Raw genomic sequence first — 23,770 nt, forward strand, 5'->3', positions numbered from 1 at the left:
TTTCATGTAAGAGTTGAAAAATAAATGGGGAAGTAGAGACCATAAAAAAGAAAGTGCTTCAGAAAGTGCATTGGAGGGGCTCTGAAATTGCCTTGCTCAGTGTTTTTAGATAATTATAAAACTTAAACTATAACAGTTTACTTTCCATCATACTAACCTTGATCTCACTAATTAAAAAAAAAAAACACAGCTGTGAAATACTGTTTCATAATGCTGTGCCCAGACATGCCTGCTTGCCTGTGTTTAGGAGTTCCACAGTGAGGGCTGGCTTTGGAAGCATTGTCTCATCTAGCTTGTTACCTTAGGACCCCTGCTTTGCAGATATGAGCATTTTATTTTAGACAGAGGTCACTAAAGAAGTTTTTCTTGACTTTTGTAGCTCTTCTTGAGACACTGCTGATGTTATGAGAAGGCATAAACAAGTAGGGTTTATTTCTGCAAAATGTTTTGATGGTCTGTCTAATGGTCTCACTCCCTCTTGGGCCAGTGCTCATGCAGCTGGGCAAGCTGCTGCCTCAGGGAGCCACTGTGGCTGCAAGTTGAGGGCTTCCTTTTGCTTGGCTGCTTGATTGCTGCTTTGTGGTTTGAGTAGTTTCCCATTCACCTGAAGGCCAGAGGCAGGAAAAGTGCAGGAGCCTAGGGAATGCAGCTGTAGAAAAGGAAGACTGCCTTTCCTTAGCTCAGCTCTGACAGTCACAAATTTGGTTTAAGTGGTCTGAAGTAACAGAAAGCCAAGGTGCCCTGTTTAGAAATAATTGTCCTTTGCTTCTTCCAGAAAAGCTGTTAGCAACTGACCGGATTGCAGTGGCATAAATAGCTAGGAGTTTCCAAATCAGGTATAGTTATAAGATTCTAGCATAAAAATAAACCTGTCATAGTTGAAATACAGCTTGGACAGGGTGATTTTCACTGGGTGAAATGGCAGTTTGGACAGTGGTTTAGAAAGACATTGAGAGAATCAGAGAAGTGTTGGAAGGAGATATTTCACCTTGCTTTTAAACCTGTCCCTGTATGAATAACTGATTTTATTGTAAAGAAAATAGCTAGGAACGTCAAACCAAAATTTCTCTTTCTCTCTAAGAGGAGTCAAACTTGATTTTGCTATATTGTTTTTGTTTTAAGTATAGCCAGAAAAACACCTTGTAATTTGTCGTGCTCTGCTCTGCACTGGGGTGGCCTCACCTTGAGTGCTGGGGACAGGTTTGGGTGCCACAATATAAAACAGACTTCAAGCTCTTAGAGAACATCCAGAAGAGAGCAGCGAGGATGGTGAAGGGACTGGAGCAGGAGGCCTTTGAGGAATGGCTGAGGTCACTTGGTGTGTTGAGCCTGGAGAAGGGGAGACTGAGGGGAGGCCTCATTGCAGTTACAACTTCCTTGTGAGGGAGAGAGGAGGGTCAGGTACAGATACCTTGACATGTGTGATCCATGACAGGACTGAAGGGAGGGGCATAAAGCTGAGTCAGGAGAGGTTTAGGTTGGGTATCGAGAAGTTTTCCAGCCAGAGGGTGATTGGGCACTCAGGGCAGTGGTCACAGCACCAAGCCTGTCTTGAATTCAAGAAGTGAACAATGCTCTCAGGCACATGTGACTCTTGGAGTGTCCAGGGCCAACAGCTGGACTTGAATGATCCTGATGGGTCCCTTCCAACTCAGCGTATTCTGATTCTGTGATTCTTTCTCCCTTAACGCTCATGAAGTGACATTGCATCTGAAGACTTAAGTTCCGTTCTTTGTGAAAGATGTTTCTGTTGTGTCACGGATAGTACTTTTTTGCCATTGCTGTGTACTAGCCATTGGTTATAAGACCCCAAATAATGAACTTTTCATCTGTTATATTCCTTGTGTTAGGTTTTGGACTGATGCCTTCTTAAATGGTTTTTTAAAATCCCATTTCTTAGAGGCCTCCATGATATGTTCTTTGTACTTTCCTACAATGCAAAGGAATGTGTTCAGTAGGGTCTGCTGCCCATTGGAATGGATGAGGAAATTCAAGTGTGAGTGTCAGGGAAAAAAAAACCCTGAAAATTAAAGCATTTTCTTTTTCATTCTTCTAATGAAACCCTTCCTGTCCAGGTATTCTTTCTTCTAACTTCTAATCTTTGTTTAGGAGCTTCTGCCAATATCACTCACTGGAGCTGAGTTTAAATACTTCAGTATAGTGGCAAAAGTATTCATCTTTAAGTTATGAAAAGTTGAGACTTTTTTTTTGTGTGGTCTCTCCTTGAGACATTAACAGCACGAAACTACATGTCTTTTAGGAAGCTCAATAATCTAGAATTTATAGAGTTAAGTTTAAATATTTGTCTTATGTTGCAACATGCATATCCGGTCCTAGAAATGTTTTATAAAAAATCTTCTGGATGAAGAATAAACAGTGCTAAATATGGTAATAACATTAAGCTACAAAATTCCTTACAATTGTGTCAGTGTGTCTTGGAAACTTCACACATACTGGAGCAAAAGAATATTTATATCCACGAGAAGACATCCCTTTGCCAGATACTCCTGCTTTTGATTTGCACTGTATCCATCTAAATCTGCATATTGTCAGCAGGGGTTTTCTAGAGTTATGAAATGCAAAATTGTTAAATGAACACATTAATCATATACTCTTCTGTGTTTTAAAGGAAGTGTTGTAGGGATGCTCATAATGCTTTTCATTCTTTTCCTAAGTGGTCTAGAGCACCAGTGTATACATACTTCAGCTGTGTGATTTTGCAGAATCACAGGCTGGTTGATGATGGAAGGGACCTCTGGGGTAATCTTGTCCAGTCCCCTGCTCAAGCAGGGCCACCTAGAGCTGATTTTTGAGGACCATATCCAGGTGGCTTTTGAGTATCTCAGTTTTTTGGTTTTGTCTTGGCAGTTTGTATATTTTAAGTCTAAGAAGTGTAATTTTGGTGAATTGGAGAGGGAGAGTCTCTTTGTCTGTTCTCAGGGCCCTCTGTTCTGTTGTTGTTAGTTATTCATTAGAGTCTTCATTGAAGGTGACTAACATTACTGTTAGGAAGAAAATGGCTATGGGAAGGACACTTAGTTTTGTGACTGAAAAATGCTTGGCTTGTCATGCATATTTTTAAATTAGTACTATTTTTTTACATGCCAGTAGTAATGGAGACCCTGCATGCTTAAAAAAAAAAACCTAGCTTATGTGCACTTGCAGTGCTTATCTGTTGATTCCATGACTGATATTTAATAAACAGACATGTAATCTAGACTAAGTGGTCCCAAGGGACCACTTAAGGAGTGAGTGTCAGCCAGTGGAGCTCTGACAAACTCCTCTGTACCAAAGTTCTGAAGTAAAATATCTGGAGATGGCATAAAATTGGTTTGTTGGGTCACATCACTTTCTCACTTCAGTTTACTTTCCATTCCCTTACGGGCCAAATCCATAGTTCCCAAAAAATTAGTCAATATTCTTCTTATGTTTTGCATGTGTACCTGTTTTTTCATCCCTTATGTTTTCATCTAGCTAAAAAGATTCTTGGTTTAAACTCTGTAGTGGCAATTTAGTTCTTGAAATAAAGTCATTTAGCTTGGTTTTTAATGTGCATAGTTAATGAAACTTGAAAAATAGGATAAGTATGTGTTTATGGTGTATTACCATGTGATGAAAGCTGCATTATCCAAGTATTTGAATCCCTGAGGCAGTGAATTTAGTGAGTTCTCAGCCACACAAGAGCTGTGGAATATGTTCTCTGCAGTTTATTAGACTGACCTGCTGACTGCTTTGGAGAGCTCTTCTGTGACTGCTCTCATTTCCATTTTGTGAGATGTGTAAATAGGTGTGTGCTTTGCTCTGCCCCTCACAGTACAGCCAATGCACCAGAAGACGATGCTCCAAACAGATATTCCCGACCAGAGAGGACAGCTTATGGCAGATACAGCAGAGATGCAAATTCTTCTGGGAGTTCCCTACCAAGTAACTCTTTGGAGAAGAGGATTGAGGAGCTTGAAAGGGTACGTACCAACTAACCTTGCTATGGCATACATCTGAAATGAAGTACTTTTGAAATTCCCTGGGGAAATTTGCAGGTAAAATACATAGAAATGATGCAAAATGCTTGAAGTACAGATAGTTATGTCTACAAAAACATACAAAGAGTCAGACTGACCGAGAAGAATGTGAACTTTAAAATCACAGATGTTTAGTTTTCATTTGGTATTTAAGTGAGAAATAGTTAAGGCAAAGATAATACACTTAAGAGAGCCAGCAGTTCTCTGTGTACTTCTCCTGTGTACCTCCTTGTGACACACCAACACAGAGCAAATACCTTGGGGGAAGAAGGAGCTCACTGGCTGTTCACAAGGTTACAAGCTGGTTTCTGATCTATTTGTTGGTTTATTTTTTTAGTATACTGAAGTATTGTAAAATTTAACTGCTATCTAGTTGTTTGTTAGAGCTGTAAACATTCAAAACACATATTTAAAATGGTTTGCATTGTTTCATACTGATTCAATAAAAACAGTTTTGGGAGAATGTAATAATGTTAAAGCTGAGCTTTTCGCCTAAGCCAGTATTTTGCTAAATAATTTCATCTGTGTAATCTATTACTGGCTTCTCTGTCTTCCTCTGAAGTGGATTTTTTGTGGGTAATTTCACAAATATTCTTGAATCGTGTGGGTGAAAGTTACTAAGTTAACACAATTTGAATAGGTCTTTTTTGGAAAGGGGGAAAATTACATGTATTTTGTAGAAATTGCTATTTTTGATTTAAGACTTGAGGAATCTTCATTTGAGTAAAGTATACCATAATCCTCCCTTCTAAATCATCTTCTTTCTGAAATACTTTAATTGCTAGTAAAAAAAAATAGAAGAAGATGTAAGCACCTTCTTTCCTAATGAACATTTTCATTCTTTCTCACATTCAGGCCCACAGATTTAAAAGTGAGTCTTCATTTCTTGTTAATGAAGATAATACCATATATATAATACCATTTTATTATAATGGTATTATAAAAAATCAACAACAGAAATCCAACTGACAGTAGTTTGGGAGCTCATACTTTACATTTACTTCTTCTGTTTTGGGCCCCTGTCCAATTCTGTGTTCAAGCTTAAGTTAAATATAAATTAAAACATTATCACTTGAATCAAACCAAACAGATTTGCTGTTGTAAAATATTCTTAGATGTGATTCTTTAGCTCCTTGAAATGTAAAAGGACGTGAAGATATGGGTTTGACTTGCTGTAGGAAAGGAATTATGGATAAATATGTGTGTGTGTGTGTTCTTTCTTTGTTTTAGATGGTGTTAACTTAAAACTGTCTCTTAAAACGAGAATTTACATTTTCTACTTCATTCTTTATTCTGGTTATAGGAACTTGCAAAAGAAAGACAGGAGAATGCAAGATTAATGAAGATGGCACAGGACAAAGAGGAACTAATTGGAAAGCTGAAAGAAGAAATTGATTTATTAAACAGAGTAAGCAAATACTTTCTTACGTGGCTCTGTAAGGACAGAATAAGTGTCTGCATTCTCTATTGTGTTCTTCAGGTGACATCCAGTGGGCAAGGTCAGAAAATAATTAATTTGGGGATTTTTTGTATTTGTGTAGTTTTTCAAGAGGTATGTCAGTAATTTGTATTTTCTTTCTAAGGTGACTTGGATTTGTCATGAGTAACTTCCCTAAGTCTGGTCAATTCCTTGTTGTTCTAAGTGTTTATAAAGCAAGGTTATAAAACCAAAAGCTCTTTATGTTTTGACAGACATTCTCATATTGTTTAGTGTTGATCCCAGGTAAAGGCAGAATAAGACAGAGGGCAGGAGACATGAGGTAACATCAGGCAAGAGTGAAGGCAGGAGAGGAGGGGTAGAAGAGTGAGACATGCTTGGAAATAGGACAGGATAAGAAGTTTTAAAGTGGATTAAAAAAAAGTTGCACCAGTTTTAAGGGCAAACTGGAGTTCTTTCATAGGGTGTACTATTGACCTCATCCTGCTCTTCCTGGTTGAGGTGTGGAGTCCTGATGTCCTAGAGATACATGCCTCTCCACTAGTCCAGTGTAGATAGGGCTCTGGTGAATCCATCAGCAAAGGGAGGCATGAAGAGTGTCAGACGTACATTTTGCAGCTCTGCATTTGTAGCAAAGGACAACAACATTCAGAAGGTTGCAAACTAACCTAGAAAATTAAGAGATGAGATTATTTTGAAACACATATTTTGGCTGTTATATGGAGAAAGTTGGAAGTTGATCTGTAGGAGAAATGAGGTGGTGTTGGTTTTAGAGAGATTTCTATTTTAACTGAGGCATTGCTCTTCATGCAGTTCTTTCATTCTGCAAAGAATCTGTCACATCTAAGCTTATTGGCCTTATTACAATTGAGGCAGGTGTTCATTCCTTCTGCATAATGGATGGCAAAGCTATTTAATACTGTTGGTCATGTCTGACTTCCTGATTCAAAGTTGGAAAGAACAAATTGAAAGAACCTAAATGACTGAAATCTTGGGGTTTCGGACCACAGCTTTTTTGATAGGTTTGATATTCCAGAAGCAATGTTGGTTTTTTTTGGCTATACTTGAAGTGTGATGTCCTAAATGAAATCCATCGAGTGTCTTAACTAGAAACTGTCTTTGAACATCCATAGTAAAATTAGGCACTGTCTGTGCATTGCCTGTGTTAAGTACAAGGGCAGTTTGTACTTGTTGTATGGAAGAAAACATAAACTGAATAAAGTCATTTCAAAACCAACTTTGTTTTATATTGACTAAAATTTTACCTTTCCATGAGATCTACAAAGCCATCTCATTGGTGCTCCCTAGGTAGATACTTTTAAACACAGAAGAGAAGGGATTTTTTTGGTCCATCAGGTCAGCATTTTTCATACCTTTAATATTGTCTGTTTGCTCAATAGAGTGCAAGTTATTTATGTCTGTGTCTCTTAGGCTTTTCTTAATGATGAATTAGCTGCCTTTTGATTTTATGATCAGCATAGTTATTTGTCTTCTTGAACTCATGTCTCAAGCGATGCTTTCATTAACACAAAAGCAGTCCTGTTTATTAGCTGTTGAATTTGATTGCTTCTATATTGGGTATCCATGTGGATTCAGAAAGAGAAAATGTTTAAAAAATTAAGAAAAGCTGCATAAATATCACATCATTATCATGATAGAAAGTTATGGAAATTAATATGTCAGTTGTATTTGCTTCAGATTTATTATCATAACTGAGAACATGAGAGCCAGCACTTGGACATCCATCTGATGGAGTGTCCCTCTGTAGGCCTAGCACCATCTGATGGGGTGTCCCTCTGTAGGCCTAGCACCAGGATTGGGTGCTTTTCATGGAAGAACAGCTGCGATCTTCAGCCTTCTGTTCAGATAAAAGGATGTCCTGAGACTGAACTTTATTTAGTGAGCCTGTGTAGAGGTCGTCTTAAAAGATTTTGCTGATAGCAGCCTAAATAGGGATCTCTAAATTTGACCATCTACGCATTAATGGTTCTCCTCCAGCTTTTCTGTTCATCAAAATGTACAGTTGTTGGATGTTAACATGTGCAGGTATGGGAAGAATGTCACATCAGATACCCTAGATAGCTTCTTAAAAGGCCATTTTATTGTGTATCTTTCTGACTGCTCAGTCCATATTTAGCAAAATGCTCTTTCTAGAAGTTTTAGTCAGTTCATAAACACAGATGCATCCCGATTGGCAAAGACCTTGTGTTGCTCTTGAAAAACTTTTTCCAAGAATCGTGAGAACTTCTTGGTAGAATTTTTCTCATTTTAAGTGAGTATATTTATATAATGTGACATTATCATTTTGCTGAGCTCAGTCAGTACATCTCAGAGATACTTAAAGGATATGAGGTGCAATTATATTGAGGAACAGAAAAGGCTTTCTCCTATAAACAGCATTCTCTCATTCCAGTATATTAGACATTAAAGGTGTGTCTGCCATGTTCTTTTTAAGAAAGGCACAATTACTTCATAAAATGCCCTTAAATGTGTGAAAGGCATCTCAAAATATTTGAATACTTTGTAGGCAAAGTTCAGCTGTCAATTAATTTACACTTAGTCATCTCTGACCTTACCAAGATGTCAGTGTAGCTAAAAGCGTGTTTGGAGAGAGTTTGTCCCTGAGAATTTACAGTCCAATTAATGTGAATTGTATAGTTATCAGTTCTTTTGGTATGTGAAGTTCGAGCTTTCCTGCTATTGCATCTTTTTTGTTAATAAGCATAAATTAGTGTTATAATTTTGAATAAGAAACTTTAAATTTCAGAGTGACAGAATCCCCTCCATCTTGCAACCCACTGTTTTTGTGTAGATCCTTAAAGCAGTTATTTTTCTTGGCTTATATTCAAGAAACTTTTACATGTAGTAATTTCTGGAATGTTATTTTTGCAGCATAAACATTTCACAAACTTTTAATATTTTATTTTGAGTGTATTATACTAGAATTTTAAACAGGAGGTTTTTATGTAAGCCTTAATTGAGCTATCAGATGGCTCAATCTGCAAGTTTTATAATACAAGTTTTATGTTTACCAAACTAAAAATAAATAGCTTTATTGAAAATATGTTATCCCTTCCATCTATCTGATTATTAATCTAAGTTGCACAAAAGAGGTTATAAAGTGTATTTGTTTCTACTAAATTGTATTTTTAGCATTTATCCACCAAAACTTACCCTGTTCAGGTATTGAAGTTACTTGTATCTGTTATGTTGGAGTGGTCAAATGCTTTTTCTGGAATTGGTTCATACTGTGATGCAGCTTTACTTCTGTGAGGCAAAGAGAAATTTCTGCTAGTGATTTCTTGATTCTACTCTAGAAAAAAATAAAGGAATTGCAAATTATTGATTATTGAATTTTAGCTTGGCAAACTGAAGGGGCTTTTAAAAATTCATTATACCAATTGAACAGATGATCTCTATTCTGGAATAGCCTCACTGAGAAAGAAATAAAAACCTGGGCTTTGTATGTCAAACACTGCATAACAAATTAAAGGGCCAAGAGAGAGAAAAATCTTCTCTTTACTGCTTAAGACAAGAGGACAGTTTGGCAGTCTTGAATCAAAAAACACATAGGATCTCCAATGAGAATTCTGGTTCATTTTCCTTTGCCCACCTTTCATTTTTCTCCTTAAAATCCTGTTATTGACATCACTCTTCTGTTTCTTCATTCTTTTCTAGTTCACATTCTGTTTTTTGCATGAGATTTTTGTACATGAAAATTACCTTTATTGAAGTAATGTTTGTATTAAGCAGTCATTATTACTGATTTTCACTTTAAAGGCTTGAAAAGACTTGTTAGGAGTGAAGAAGTGAAATGGGAACTTGACAAAAATGGTAGTTAGTGGAAAAGACACAAACATTTGTGTGTGTCAAACATTTTCAAACACTGTGAAAGCAATCTATTTGAGCACCCATTACAACTCTGTGCACGCTGTCTGTTCTTCCAGTAGCACTTCAGACAAAAGGTACAAAGTCCATTTTTATTTTTTGTTCCACAAGAAAAAAGTGAACTGGCATGTCTTTTTTGAAAATTTTGATACTTAGTACACAAAACAGGATTTCTTGCAGTAATAATCAGTGATGTGTATACATGGGAGCCATATTTGCAGACAGGCAATTGGGGAAAGCAGGAACAGGAGCTGATTAATACACTCTCTGTTTATGCCAGAAAAATAATCACCCCCATTCTATTTTGGTTTCTTTATGCATTAATTCCTGCTGTAGCTTTGATTTGAACATGTTTCTATTTAAGGTGCTTAGAAATATAATGTTAATGTTTTGTAATTATAGTAACGCTTCAAAACAGGCTGGTTTAACATTTCTAAGGGTACCTACTGTGACGCTAATTCTTCCCTGTTCCAGCTTCCTCATTTCAGAGCTAAGATATTAAATTTCTGCTGCTACTAATTGAGAGTTTGCATTTCCATCCTGAGAAGTGTTTATTTTTCTTTGTTCTTGTACAGGATCTAGATGATATAGAAGATGAAAATGAACAATTGAAGCAAGAAAACAAAACCCTCTTAAAAGTTGTTGGACAGCTGACAAGGTAGAAGATTCAGATACCAATGAGGAAAGATTTAAAAAACTACTGATTGAACACTAAGGTCAATATAGTAATATTTCCTGTGTTGCAGTACCTTATAATAACTGTCTTTGTATTTATTGTTAGGAAACCAGATGAATGTTTATTTTCATAGTGCTTTCTCCTTTGTTCAATGAAATGGCATAAAATTTGGGGTGAATTTTTAGCTTTCTTTTCACATAAGCATGATTAAAATTTTCCAACATGTTTCAAAATTTTAAGTTCAAAAATATTTGGATTTTGTATCTTCAGATTACAGCTGCAGAAATTACAGTAATCTAAAACTCATAGCATCAAGATCATTTTCAGTCCATGTGGGTGTATATTTTTGAAATTAATGGAAGCAATACATATGAGCTTTGTTTACACAGATTCAAGATATGTATTTTGGGAAATGCTTCCTTTTTTGTTCAAATAGCTGTAAAGTGGATGCCTTATTACTGATGTATAACATTTTGCAGATTGATGACTTGCTCTAGAACTCTTGTATGTTGAGGTTTTTTACTGTGTCTGAAAGATTGACAATAGTAGAGAGTAGCAATTTTTTTTCTGTTTAACAGTATTCTGTCAGAAGGGGAAGGTTTTACTAAAAAACTGCAAAACAAACAAATGCAAAACACCACAAAGCCAAATAAATCACCTCGTGTATCAGCATTAATAAGTTCTTAGAATCACATTGAAGTTGTGCACTGCAGTTTATTTTATGGCTTTTGCTTTAGCAATGAATTGCAAGTTTGCAATCAGACAGTTAGTTTGCTGTTTTGAGAATTCAGTCAAAGCCTGGAGCTTTCATCTTAGCAAAGACACTTCTTGTTATCATCCTAAAATTTGTAGTGATCATAGCCCATACAAGTTTTTGGTTTTTTTTTTAAGCTGAGTGAATTTTTTTTGTATGTGATGAAGTAGAGGGGTATACTAGTGATTTGTGCCTTTTTGAAACATCAAATGGTATACAAACCCCATTTTTATCCTTGATTTTAAACTAACAAGTTGTTTAAAAAGTGCCTGGTTAGATGTTACAATCCAGTTTGACTGTGTGTGGATTCTTCTGTAACATGATAGCTGACAAAATTTTCCTTAGACTTTAATCACAGACCTCAGTTAACATTTAGACTAAAAATTATTTGTACTTTATTTGATCTTAATACAGCACATTTTTCATTCCTGGTCAGATTAAATGTACATACCCTTTGAGGAAAGACACTAAAAATGAAAACATTTCAAAGAGTCCAGGCTTTTTATGGACAATTTTGATGTCAGAAAGTTACATATAGTTCTTTTTACCTTAAAACTTAAAAGCAACTTTAATATAACAATATAACAGTATTGTTATATTAATATATATGTGAAATATAAACAACAATTGCCTTTTCAGATTTGCAAACTGTTTTTCATAATGTGCATTTAATGACAGTGTTTCTCAAATTTAAAATTCCAGCTATTATTGTTACATTTCGAATTGTTTTGGATATAGGATAGATTATTTTGCATTTGTGCATTCTGCTGAGGAAAAACTTTCCAAAGCTTTAAAGTGTTTTTCAACACACTTTCAGTCCAGGATGCCTCAGTGTTTTCCTTCACAGTGGATGAGATTCCATGGAACACCAGTTTAAAACCTTTTCTCAGGGGGTTAAATGGTATAGGGGGTTTGTATAAGCCCTTTGAATTACAATGTACGCCAATGAGTATTGCTTGTAATATTATTGAAACAGTAAGAAGTCCCTTAATTTATAAGTTCCATGAAATTGCACATTTAAAGACATAATAAAGTCAGTTGAGATGCATGCCTTTTGAATAAATACAAAACTTTCTCTGGAAGAACATCTGATTTCCTTCTCTGTGTACCAGGTGGGGAATGCAGGTGCCCACATGCTGCATGGAGTGTCAAACATTGGAGCATTAGGAAGTGCCTAACATTAAGCATACTGCAGTACACACAGGTAGCAATATGAAGTAGCAAATGAGATGTTTCATAAAGTGTGTTTCATGTACATTTTAAACCAAAGAAAAACAGCAACAAAGAACATAAACAAAAGTTACCTGTCTTCATATTACCTCTTCTTGGCAGCGGTAATGCCGGAATTAGAATTTTTTTTAACTTGTACATAAAACTGACAGAAGTATTTGGCAGAATTTCTGGATTTCTAATGTAATGTTCTTGTTCAGGGCTAGTTGTGATTTTTCTGCTCTGGAAAACTTGTGGTAGTTGAGTTTTCCTCTGAAAACAGTCTCATAATCATAATGCAGAGTGATTTTTAGAAAATACCCATTTTATGTGTATAAAAAATTTAAACATCATTAACCTATGAGTAACTGAGTATTCATTTTAGTTTTGAACATTGACTAGTTGTGATGATACTTGTTTTCAGATTATAAAAATGATTTTGAGATTCTTCTACTGCAGGTGAAAGATACATGTTTTATAATAAAGATTGTTTGCTGTTGTTCAAATAAAACAAAATTCTTTTTAATCCAGGCTGAGTACTTGCTGTTTTTAAAGGAGAATTAATACTGTCTCTCTAAAATTCTAACTGGAATTGTCCTCTGTGGTGTGAAGTTCCCAATCTGAACTGCTAAAATGAGTTTTGCATTCACATTGGAGTTTTCAAGTGTGTTTGCGTATGCAGACACACAAGAGAGAAATCTGGATATTTACACTATACATTTTTGCTTCAGGTAATAGTGAGTATCCTTCCATCTATTAGATAGAAGTAATCTTTTCTCCTAGTTCAAAGCAGAAGTATCAACCTTCCCATGAAAAGCAAGAAGGTTACAGTGCTGTTTCTACAGAAGGTGAATTGATTTAACTTCTACAGCTCTATAAAGCAAGTGTTCTCTTCTGCACAAGCAGAATCGTTAAGGGCAATCTCCTTTTCACTCATAGCTGCAGACTGCACATAAAGAGAGCAAGTGGATAATCAGCAATTATCAGGGAATTGATAACTATATTACATTTTATCATAAAGCTTGTAATGCTGTTGTTTTAAAAGAATGTAAACACAAATGCCATAAGCAACCATGCATTCATCACCATGGTTGCTTTATGGGTAAGACATTATCCATTAAGAGCATTTGCACTTAGTAAATTTAAAATGTTAGGTAAATTTGGGTAGGGATGACTGCCTTTATGAAATCATGGTGGCTTTTAGATTTGTTTTAAAATACAAAACTATGCATTTGCTCAGTTTTTACCTTTGGCATTTTAGATTCCTCAGTCTTGGTGGGAAATTTTAGGTCCAAGTACACAAGTGCCTTTTCTGTGCTCTTCCTTTAATCACTGGATTTGCCATAAAGTATGTACCTAATCTTAGCACTTGGTATGATTTCCCATGGATATTCTAATTTCTCTCTCGTAACTTAACTCTTTGTATTTTTTCTTCTTTCCCTTGTTCTTCTAGAAATGTAAGTGGTATTTGTGAAGTGTAACAACATCCATATACCTATTTGTTGGATTTTCTCCTTTCTTTAACCTCAAATATTTATGTGAAAAATTTTTCTCCTACACTGCACTGCTACTGAAAGTTGGTTTGGGACACTTAAGAGCGTACCAAGGTTTTGAGAGGAATTGAATATTGATAAGTATGTTGAGACAATCTAATGTTGTAGTTGTACAGTAAAAAGTTCTGTTAGTCTCCAACTATGAAAAGGGAAACCTTGTGGGAATATCACATATAAGAGTAATGGTGGTCTATGGACAGCATTTGAACAGGAGCCAGCAATAGGATAAAAGTTCCTCTAATGTGTCCCAAAATAGCTCAATCCTCTATGCAGTGGATTTCCACCTAAATCTACAGGTTTGCAGCTGAGCCCTTCCTGTCTAGCAGTTGACAGCCCTTCAGGTATGGAAATGGATGCATATATTTCACTGGCATTTCTTGAGCAGGGAGGCCTAATTCACACCCAGCAGCCATGATCTCTCTTGCTGGTGCCTCAGGAGGGATTTCTGTTTAAACAAAATTGACCTTCAATTTCTGCATTCACCGGAGACATTTGATGTAATATTAAGTAATTGGCATATTTTAATAATTGATTAGGAAATTCTGACATCTTTTATACCACATAAAAAGAGAATGTTTTATTTTCTTATTGCTAGACCTTTTCTTGAAGTGAAAGTTGCTGCCCCTGGAAAAGACTTTTTTAACACCTTTAAGTTGGGTTCATTTTATAGCCTGGTGAAAGTGCTTACCTCAATAAACCCAAACCCACCAGACCTTCTTTTAACAGCAGTAGAAGTTAGAATGTCTTCAGAAGAATTCCAGGAGCAGATTTGAGGGTAAGGTCTTAAGACTGTAAGTCTTTGTTTTCTTTTGGGCTTTGAGCAGCCTGGTCTAGTGAAAGACATTCTTCTGGTTGGCAAGGGAGGGGGGGAACTGGATCATCTTTCAGCTCCCTTCTAACCCAAACCATTCTGATTCTTCCTTGAAGAAAATCTGGCTAACAAGACAACATCCAGCATTGTTGCTGAGTGACTACCTTGATAGTCACTGATGGACTTAGGGAACACAATTGTCACTTCACACTGAAGTCCTGCAAGTACTGTACTATAGCAAGAGAATAGCAGCAGCATTCTAGAAATGTCTCAGCTTGGATTTTCTACTGGTTTGGGCCAAACTGTGTAAAACATGCTTAGTAATTAGTGATGGAGTTGTAGTGGATGTTGCTAATGGAGGAGCCAGAAAACTCTTACTTTTGTAGCTGTATTTTAGGCTTGCTTCAGGAGATCTTTCTGTGGTTATAATTACTGAGAGGTTAAACTGAACTTTGGCAGTAGCTGTGGAAGTTTTAGAAGGAAACGTTGAGGTAAGAAGGGCCATCTTTGGTATCTTTAATTGATGCCTTTGACACTTAGTTATTTTTGTGGTAAAGCTCTTTGTTATCTACAGATAACAAGAGATAAAAGCCTTATCTATATTGCAAAGATAATCCAAGTCTACCTTGATTTTTAGTTAATATGTTGTAAATGTTAAAAAATATGAAATAATATAAGAATCAAACTTTGTTTTCAGATCTGGAATTCCATTAATAGGGGAGGTAATAAAAATTTATGCATAATTGTGCTACTCATTTTCTGGTAAACAGAACCACTGTTGAAAATGAACAGGTTTTGTAATTGATTGTCTCATTGTTGACCTCTGTGGGCGTTACAGCTAATAAAATTCATGCTTTCTGGAATACCAAAAAGATTCACTTAAAAAGTGGCAGCAGCAAAAATGAGAACTCCATCTCCTCTTAGTCTTTTAAGGTGGGAACTCAACCCATAAAACAGTATTTATGGGTTGTCCTTGATTAAATGACCTGAAGATATTTAGGTATTGCAGGCTCATTAAATGAGCTATTGTGTAATCTGCAATAAAGTAGCATTAAATGTTGTCCTTTCTTTGTATCAGTATTTTCTAGAACACTAACATAACTTAAAAGAAAGATAGTGTTTTTTTGTTTCAAAAGGTTATATTTTAGAAATGTGGAGGTTGATAATTGGCATCTTGATATACTCCCCATTAGTATTTCTGCCTGGAAATCAGGTTTTGTGGACAGGTAGCAAAATGAAATCTTTGTTTTTCTCTCTCAGAAATGTTAATCTCTGCTTTTGCCTGAAGGCTCATTATAACAATGATGCAGTTTAGAGAGTTGAAAATTTTGATTGCAACAGTGTGTGTGTGTGTTTACAGCCAGCTACCAAATATATTTAATGGGCAGGGACAATAAAACTGCTGAAGCTTTCTAAGTTGAGACTCTCTTGAAATAATTCCCATATTTCTCTGTGAAGCAATTACAGAGAAACTGCTAATTGTTCCCAGCTGAATCACTTTCTTCTTATTTAATTGCTTCAGCTCACTATGGTTTGTAGTAAAATATCACTTAAACCCTCCTGTAATTCTGTTGCTTTGGCTTTGTATGAGAAGGGACATTTAAAAGAGTGGTCACTTTCAATTTTCACTCCCCAGATTCTAGGATTTATAAGGCTATGTATTTATTTAAAGCAGGGAGAAAACGAGAAAATGTGTGGGTTGAGACTATGCAGGATTGGATATTAGGGAGAGGATATCTTGTGTAAGGATGAAGAAAATCTAGTTTCCTCCAGCATTTTTTTCACCTAATTTTCAACAAGGAAGGGATGACAAACTGGATGTTTTATAGAGATGTAGAAGTGGTTCCAGTTATCACTGCAGTACAGTTAAGTGTTTTTATGAGAAAAATGTAATTTCCAGCTTTTCATTTGCTCACCTTTGCGTAGACACTTAAAAAGGAGAAGAATGTGACTCTCTACCCTTGAAGAAATGCAAATGACCATCTTTACCCAGGGCTTTGATCATAGCTTTCCTAGACAATGCTAGGCTATAGATGAGTGGTCAGAAATGTTAGACATTGATTTTCAAATACAGTGTAATTTGTAGTATGCGATGGTTATATGTTAAAATTAGTGTGGGTAATGTTTTGGGCATGGCTAGCTTTAAACATTTAGATCTCTAGCAGAAGCATAACAGAGCTGGTTCTCAGGATAAGATGGGAACCGCTTCCTAAAGTGCCAGGACTGTGTGAAGGAATTTTGATTTCCCTGTATCTGAGAGCCCTCCTGCTGCATTTGCAGATTTAAATATAGAAAATTCTTCCTTAACTACTGCTGAGAGATTTATGAAAAAGAAACACTCCCCCCAACAAAATACTCCCTGTTTTTGTAGTGTGCCAGATAGTTGTATGCAAGTTTTGTGGAACAAGATAATTTTAAAAGTATTTTAAAATGCACATTGAATACAATGTTACTGAGTGAAGTAATTTAGTACGTCTTAATGTAATTCACTGTGCCTGTGTAAAATGGTGATGCTTTTATGAATTTTTTTAAAAAGCTCAGAATCAGAGGAAGGTTACTCTTCTGGGTGCACTGGGTTGTAAAAGCCCAGAACTGGATATGGATCTCAAGAAGGGTGCTTCTTGTTTTGATTGAAGTGGCTGGTGCAGCTCTGCAAGCATGCTCTTCATTCAGCTCCCTTTTATGCAGCTGTCAGCAGTCTTCACTGAGAAACTCTCTGTGTAGGAATCACATCCTTTTTATTTGGCACCCTATCCACTGAGTTTACCTGGCTTTTAGAATGCTGCAAATATGGTAGCTGAGGCAGTTGAGAGCAGGAAGAGTCGCCCTGGCTTCCTTCTTTAAGAGTGTATTCCAATATTTGGGAGCTACTCCTGGTAATAGCTGCATGACTTGCTCCACTGGTAGAAGAAAGCAGATTGCTCTTTGGGGTTTTTAATAAGAAGTGAGAATTTTCACTAATTCAAAGGCAGCAGTGACCAGCAGGTGTCCGCAGGGCTACCTGTGTAACACAGAGTCCTACCACCTTCTGAATTTTGTCACAAGGTCCACCCATAGTGTTGTAAATTGTCCTTAGATGAGAGGTCAGAGTAGAAACTAAGTCCCATGTCCAAAAGCGTTACTAAGATGGATGAATAAAGCCAATGTCTTTGGTCTGTCTGTTCCGTGGGTAAGCAAAGATGGAGGCCTTTCAAGGCATTTTAGTTTGGTATTTTTGTCTGATCTGTACGTAAATAAGGACTTGAAACTTCTCAAGTCTATCATTTCGTGACCTTTTTTCTTGAACACAATTGAAATATATTTTATGACAGTTTAAACAAAGACAAACAGATCTCATTTGGCTACTTGATGATTCTACAGTAGATGAGTGCAGTTGTCCTTTTTCTTGGTTTCATTTTCTTTAGGTATCTTTTGCTTTACTGATACCTCTTGAGATTTTTCAGTGCTTAAGCTGAAATGTAGTTCAGTTTACATTCTAAATCTAAGGAAGGTTATCCCAGCAGATGATTATTTATCTCTGCAATTGGAGTGTTCTGTGTATTTTACTCATTTTTTAATACCATGGAGTCAAAAACACTTAACTGAAGGGTTCAGGAAATGCCTTTATCAATGCTGCCAAATACTTACTTTTTGAATCTATTAACAATCTTCTCTGGCCCTGTGAGGCAGTCAGAGCTGTGTGATTATGGAAAGTAAACAACTGAAGTACCTATGCAGGGAGCAAAGATTTAGAGGTAAGCACTTTCTGTTTGGTTTTTTCCTCTCTCAGGCCATGCACCAGATATATTCTGCTGTCCACCACACTGCTGCAGCTAGACAGCTGAACCAACATATTTCAGGGCAGTATCATTAACTGCTGATACAAAGACCCACTGGACAGGATGAATCAGCTTCCATTTATTTGCAAATTGGCAAAATGTCACGTTCTTTTTCTGCTCTTCCTCTATGAAACTTTTATCCATCTTTCCCACTGCTCTTTTGCAGATAAGTGTCCAGATATTCAGAAGGAGGGAAGTTTTAAAGCAAGGTGCTGGCTGATCTGTCAGCTGCCGCCTCGGGCGCCGCGGCGGTGAGACACAGGATGCAGTGCACTTGGGCGTTGGCACCAAGGAGAACTTTCCTCCTTGTGAGCTGGCAAAGTGCCATATCTCCTCAGCAAAGAGATGGAAACAAAACATATTTTTCCTCATCATTACACAAGAATTGAAATAATAAACTGGTTTGAGATCTTGGCAAGCATCACTTTGGATTTTAATGGACTTTAATAATCTCTTAAATAAAGTAATAATTAAATCACTTTTAATTAAATCGCTTCTCACTAACATGGCTCTAGGATCCCAGGCCCAAGCTGGAAAGCTGCAAGGCCAAGGAAGGCGAGACTCTGCTTTGACTTCAGTGTCATGTGGGCAGACAGCTGGCTGTGTTAGTCTTTTCTCCTTCCTCTAACTATACTTTTATGGAGTTTGACTTCATTGTAGGTCTGCTACAGTATTTTTTGTTTGTGTGTCCCAGCAAGAATTTTGGGTGTGTCAGTGAGAGACGGGAACGAAGGTCACGCTGGATGGCAGGTAGGGCTTGTGGCTGGTGAGTATGCCTGCAGGGAGGATATTTGTATGAGATGATGATATTTGGCTTGGGAGGGGAAGTGACAGTGTTCGTTGGTTGAGGTGTTGGCATGGCAGTACTTACCACTAGGCTCCGTTGAACCTGTGGAAAATGGTGTTTAAAAATAAGTCCTCATTCATACTGATTCTGTTTTTTCTTTTATTTCTTTAGTGCAATAAAGAGCAATAGCTTTGGGGTGCAGGAGAATTAGAAGGGGACAGAAGAAAAGTCAGAGTGTAAAAAAACAGGACATTGCAAACAGGGTCTAAAGCAAAATGGTTACAGTAAGTCAAATATGAGAGGAGGGTGGCAGGAGTCCTCTTGCCAGCAGACAGGCTGTCCCAGCACTCAGCAAAATAATAGCAGTCAACCAGAAAGGCATCCAGTCAACTTGGAAAGGCATCCAGACTGTGGGCTGTGAAAGGTGAGAGCTGGGGGGTTCTTCCTTTTCAGGCAGATAAGTTTTAAAAGCTACTGCTTTTGTCAGTTTTCAGTTGATAAAAAAATCTGTATGCTGTTACCAAGCCTATATGATCCTTGGGAAGTGTGACAAAAAGGCTTAAAATTTACTAGGTATTTTCAGACATATTTTGAAAGTGTGTTTGTCACATGTAGTTTTACAGCTTGTCTCAGTGCTGTATATATGCAAAAATAAGGAAGTATCCACAAGCATTGGAAATGGCTCAGCAGAAGCAGTAGCAAATTCTGTGGAAGAGCCCTGAGCTCGGCTGGGCCTGTCCTTGAGTTGCTGTGTGGGTGAGTCTCTGGTACTGGCTGATAGCAAGGTTGGTTCTGTGGAGCTGCAAAAATAGGGGAGTTTGTAAGCTCTGCAAAAACCAGGAAGAATTTAAAAGTACACGATGAGATAGCAGAGTGGCTATGGTGGGACTTTCTTCCCTAAAGGAAAGGAATAATTCAACAATGAGTAGTAAGGACACAGCACTGTGAGCTCTAGAGACCACTATTACTAGCAGTAATAACCCATTCCTTTCAATCATAGCAAGGTAAGAATAAAAAAACTAAAGAGTAGCACAGAATGAGCTAAGCAGGGCATGATTTCTGTGCTCACTGTAAAAAAAATCCAAACCCTGAACACCTGAGCAGTATGTAGTCCTTTGAAAAAATCCTTTAAAAGGAAAGAAATGCCATTGTGTTACTCATAGTGCCAGGTGTGTTGAAGGAAACAGCTTACATTTTTGTTTCTGGTCTGATGAAGAAGGATTTTGACTTTATTTAAGAGGGACTTTTTTTTTTTTCTCTAAAGGGGATAGATCTGCTAGTGTAAGTTTTCCCACAAAAATTCAGCTTGGGAATTTACTGTGGTTTCTAACTCATGTTCAAGAGAAGTAATGTTTTAGCTATCTAGATACAGTAAACACTTCTCATTCCTTCCCCTTTCAATTGGGAGGAAATGTTAGGGAAAGGATTTGAAGTAATTATTTCTTAGAAGGGGAGAGTTGGATTTGGTGCTAAGACTGTGATTTGCTAAGTCATTGCTAAGACTGTGATTTAATGGGTTTTGGTGGTACTGGAGAGATGGATATTTTGGAAGACATGCCTGTACTTTGGATGGCTATTCTACAATCTGTTTTTTAAAATATATTCCTAAATTACTAATTAAAATAACGAATTAAAACCAGATGCAGCAGGAGATTAATTAGTCTCCCTGTACTTTCCCTTGTCACTATGCAGTCCTCCTCTGAGAGCTGTATGTCAGAAAGCCAGGAAGAGGGCAGTCTCACTACAAGCCAGTACATTTTACAGGAACAAAACCCAATTCCCAAGTTTCTTCACAAATGTAACCATGTTAAGTAGAAGATCTGTTCAGGATTGCATAACAACTTCTGTAGCAATTAGAGAAAACTACATGGAAGAACTACACTATTAAAGCATTTGTATTTATAGCTCATCTCTCTATACGGTTTTCTTTCATTTTCTGTTAATCTAATACAGATATAAATGTATAATCCATTTTTTCTCTTCAGCAGATTTTTTTCTCATTTTCTCATTTGTTGTTTCCTTTTCTAAGTGTAATGAGTGGAGTCAGCTTGACAGAGCTAACCAGCTTTCTGTAGACCAGGGGCATGTGATTTGTGGCCTGTATTTGGGAAACCACTGGTATTAAGTTGTTCATGAAATCTTCCTCCTCTGGTCATCAGCAGCATGATAACTAGAGGAGGATGTCGGCCCTCAGGAGGGACTAAGCTGCATGCTGTGCTAAGGAGTGGGACAGAGAAATTCTGTATATCACTTGACCAGTCTGCTTAAATCACTCAAAACTCTGGTTGAAACACTGATCACCCTGAATTAATGATAGAGTCTTTCTGATAAGTATTTGCCCTGCTTTCTGCCTTGATGCTGTGAAAACAGGAGGATCTTATCCAGTTTATTGCTAATTATGTATATACTGCTAGATTATGTGAACGGGGGGGGGGAAATTTAATTTTGAACCAGCATTTCTGTTTTCAGCAGCCTGGTTTCTTGTTAGAGGTATTTAGATCTCTCAGCCAAGATGTTCCAGGCAGCTGTTTCCTAGAGGCAGCTGCTCCTCACAGACCTTGCCTGCCCACTCTTCAAAGTGCAGGGTGGGGATGGGGCTGCTGGGACTCTGAGCCCTGCTGAAGACAGAACTTCACAGAATTCACAGAAATACTGCTGGGCAGCACACGCTCATACATTCATGGTGAGTCTGAGATCAGAGAACTGTGGTGTAGGAAGCAGGCAGCTGGGGAATGAAATCAGAAGCCAGTTCAGCAATCCAGTTTTTCAAAAGAGAGAAAGTGAGCCAGCTGAGAGCTTTTGAGGGAGTCAAAGCAGAGGCCAAAGCAAAGAAAGGGAAGAAAACTTGATGCCAAGCTGCTGCCTGGCCCTGTGATCCCAAGCTTGCTGCCTCTCCTGCTGAGGCCAAAGGGGACACACCTAAATGGAGCTGGTGGAGTGAAAAGCCCTGTCCCAAAGTGAGGGAAAAGGGTCCTAATGGAAGAGCCTTGAGACTGGCAGTGGTACAAGGTGAGGTGACTGGGAGCTGTGTACTGAGTATAAAGACCTTCCCTACCTTGAAATGGGAAGAGACCAAGGCACCTGCTGTGGTCCCAGTGTCCATGTCCAGCTCTATTTGTATGGAAGGTTTCTATTTGTGTTCTTCTGAAATGGGGAAGAAAGACTTCTTTGGCTGGGGTCCGGGTCATTTCACAAGGCCAGAAGAGGCCAAAATCTCTTGGATGAAATCTCCTGGGTGGCAACACTAGGTGTTGGAAAGTTACTTTTATACATGTTACATATGTTGCAGTGTCTCTTGGAACTGCAGTTTAAGATAATTTATGTATCTCGCCTGTATTTTTGCAATCATAAGAGCTGCTCCCACTTTTACATGCAATAGACAGAACTATTAGAACTATGAAAAAGAGGAAAAAATAGTGAGACAAAAACAACCACCAAAAACCCCCAAACCTAAAGGAGCCTTCATTTATAGATTGCAGACTGCTTTTTAATTGAGGCACTCACAAGTTTTCCTCAGAAGGAAGAGGTGGGACTTGCCTTGTTTTGCCCAGATGATGACTCACATGCCAGTTTAATTCAAAGGGGAATAAAAACTAATTGTCTGTCTTTCCTCCTATACAGAGCATTTTAGTGTACCTTGATTTCTCAGAGTATATTTCATAAAATAAAAGTTGAACAGTTCCACCTAGTCTTTAGAGGCAGAATCTGAGGTGTGCAAGGACACAAAGTCCTGCTCTCCCAGCTTCCAAGTTCCACAGGAGCCAGAATTTGGTTGAAGTCATGTCTCTTGACTGATCTGTTTATTGTCTCCCATTTTCAACATTCTTCCCTTGACCTGCAGTATTAGTTTATGAACTCCATTACAAATTCCAGTACTGCAGGTCAGTAGGTGGTGTAGAGGTTTTAAGTAATTCCAGGCTGGTTTGGAGTGGGGATAGATAGGGAGTTGTGTATGGAATCAGACTCAAGTTAGGTGTGGTTTATCTTGATTTTACTCCATTGAAGTAAACCAAATAACAGGAAAATATCCTAGTTATTGTAATTGTAATCAACTTCTCTGAGGTATGGACAGTCAGTGCTGAAGTCATTATTACAGGAAACTAAAACATTCATGAAATTGAAGTTTTAGAGCTGAATCTGTTCTTGACCTTTACATGGACAGCAATTTCCAAGATAATTGAATTAGTATGTATTTATAAATTAATTTTCATAACTCATTGCTAAACAGTACCTGTGAACTGTGAAGGCTGTGAACATTTTAAACACAGTCCTTTTTTACTGCAAGTTACTGCTGCAGGTAGAGGTCTTCAGATCTATATTCATAAAGAACAGGTGAACAAAAAATCTACTCCCCCACACCCTGCCTTTTGCTGAAGGCTGGGATAGCAACTTTTTTTTTTTTTTTGTGCTGGGGAGCATAAAAGGACAGAGGCTCTTCATTTGAAATCCAAACTGTTCTGTTCCTTGGTTTTATGTGAACTTGAAGCATTTGTGGATTACCAGCTAGAAGGGAAGAAAGTCCATCTCATAGGGGGCTAAACCTGCTGGTTTTGCAGGACCAATTATAATGTAAAATTTAAAATTAAAAAAAAAGTGGATTTCCATCTGGCATTTGAAAGTTGACACCAGAGTGTTGTTACTGCTCCATTTGCCACCCCTATACTCAGGAAAGATAATGGATGGGTATAAGGAAATAATAGAAAACGAGTCATAAAAATCTATTGGAGTTATGATCTTTTGTAGCAAGGGCAAAAGCCAAAGAGTAGATAAACACTGTAATTGTAAATTGTAGGTCTACAATACACTGAACTTAGTTG

At 37.4% G+C, this 23,770-nt stretch overlaps 1 protein-coding gene across 1 annotated transcript in view; it reads left to right on the forward strand.

Annotated features, from left to right (window-relative positions):
• PAWR (pro-apoptotic WT1 regulator) overlaps nt 1-12,510 on the forward strand; it is a 72,238-nt gene extending 59,728 nt beyond the window's left edge. Inside the window, 3 exon segments of the mRNA XM_030960144.1 lie at nt 3,815-3,962; nt 5,323-5,427; nt 9,921-12,510. Of these exon segments, the coding sequence (XP_030816004.1) occupies nt 3,815-3,962; nt 5,323-5,427; nt 9,921-10,007 (340 nt within the window). The 3' untranslated portion in view covers nt 10,008-12,510.
• The last annotated feature ends 11,260 nt before the right edge of the window (nt 12,511-23,770 follow it).

The sequence above is a fragment of the Camarhynchus parvulus genome, chromosome 1A, assembly GCF_901933205.1.
Source record: "Camarhynchus parvulus chromosome 1A, STF_HiC, whole genome shotgun sequence".
In the NCBI taxonomy this organism is placed as follows: domain Eukaryota; kingdom Metazoa; phylum Chordata; class Aves; order Passeriformes; family Thraupidae; genus Camarhynchus; species Camarhynchus parvulus.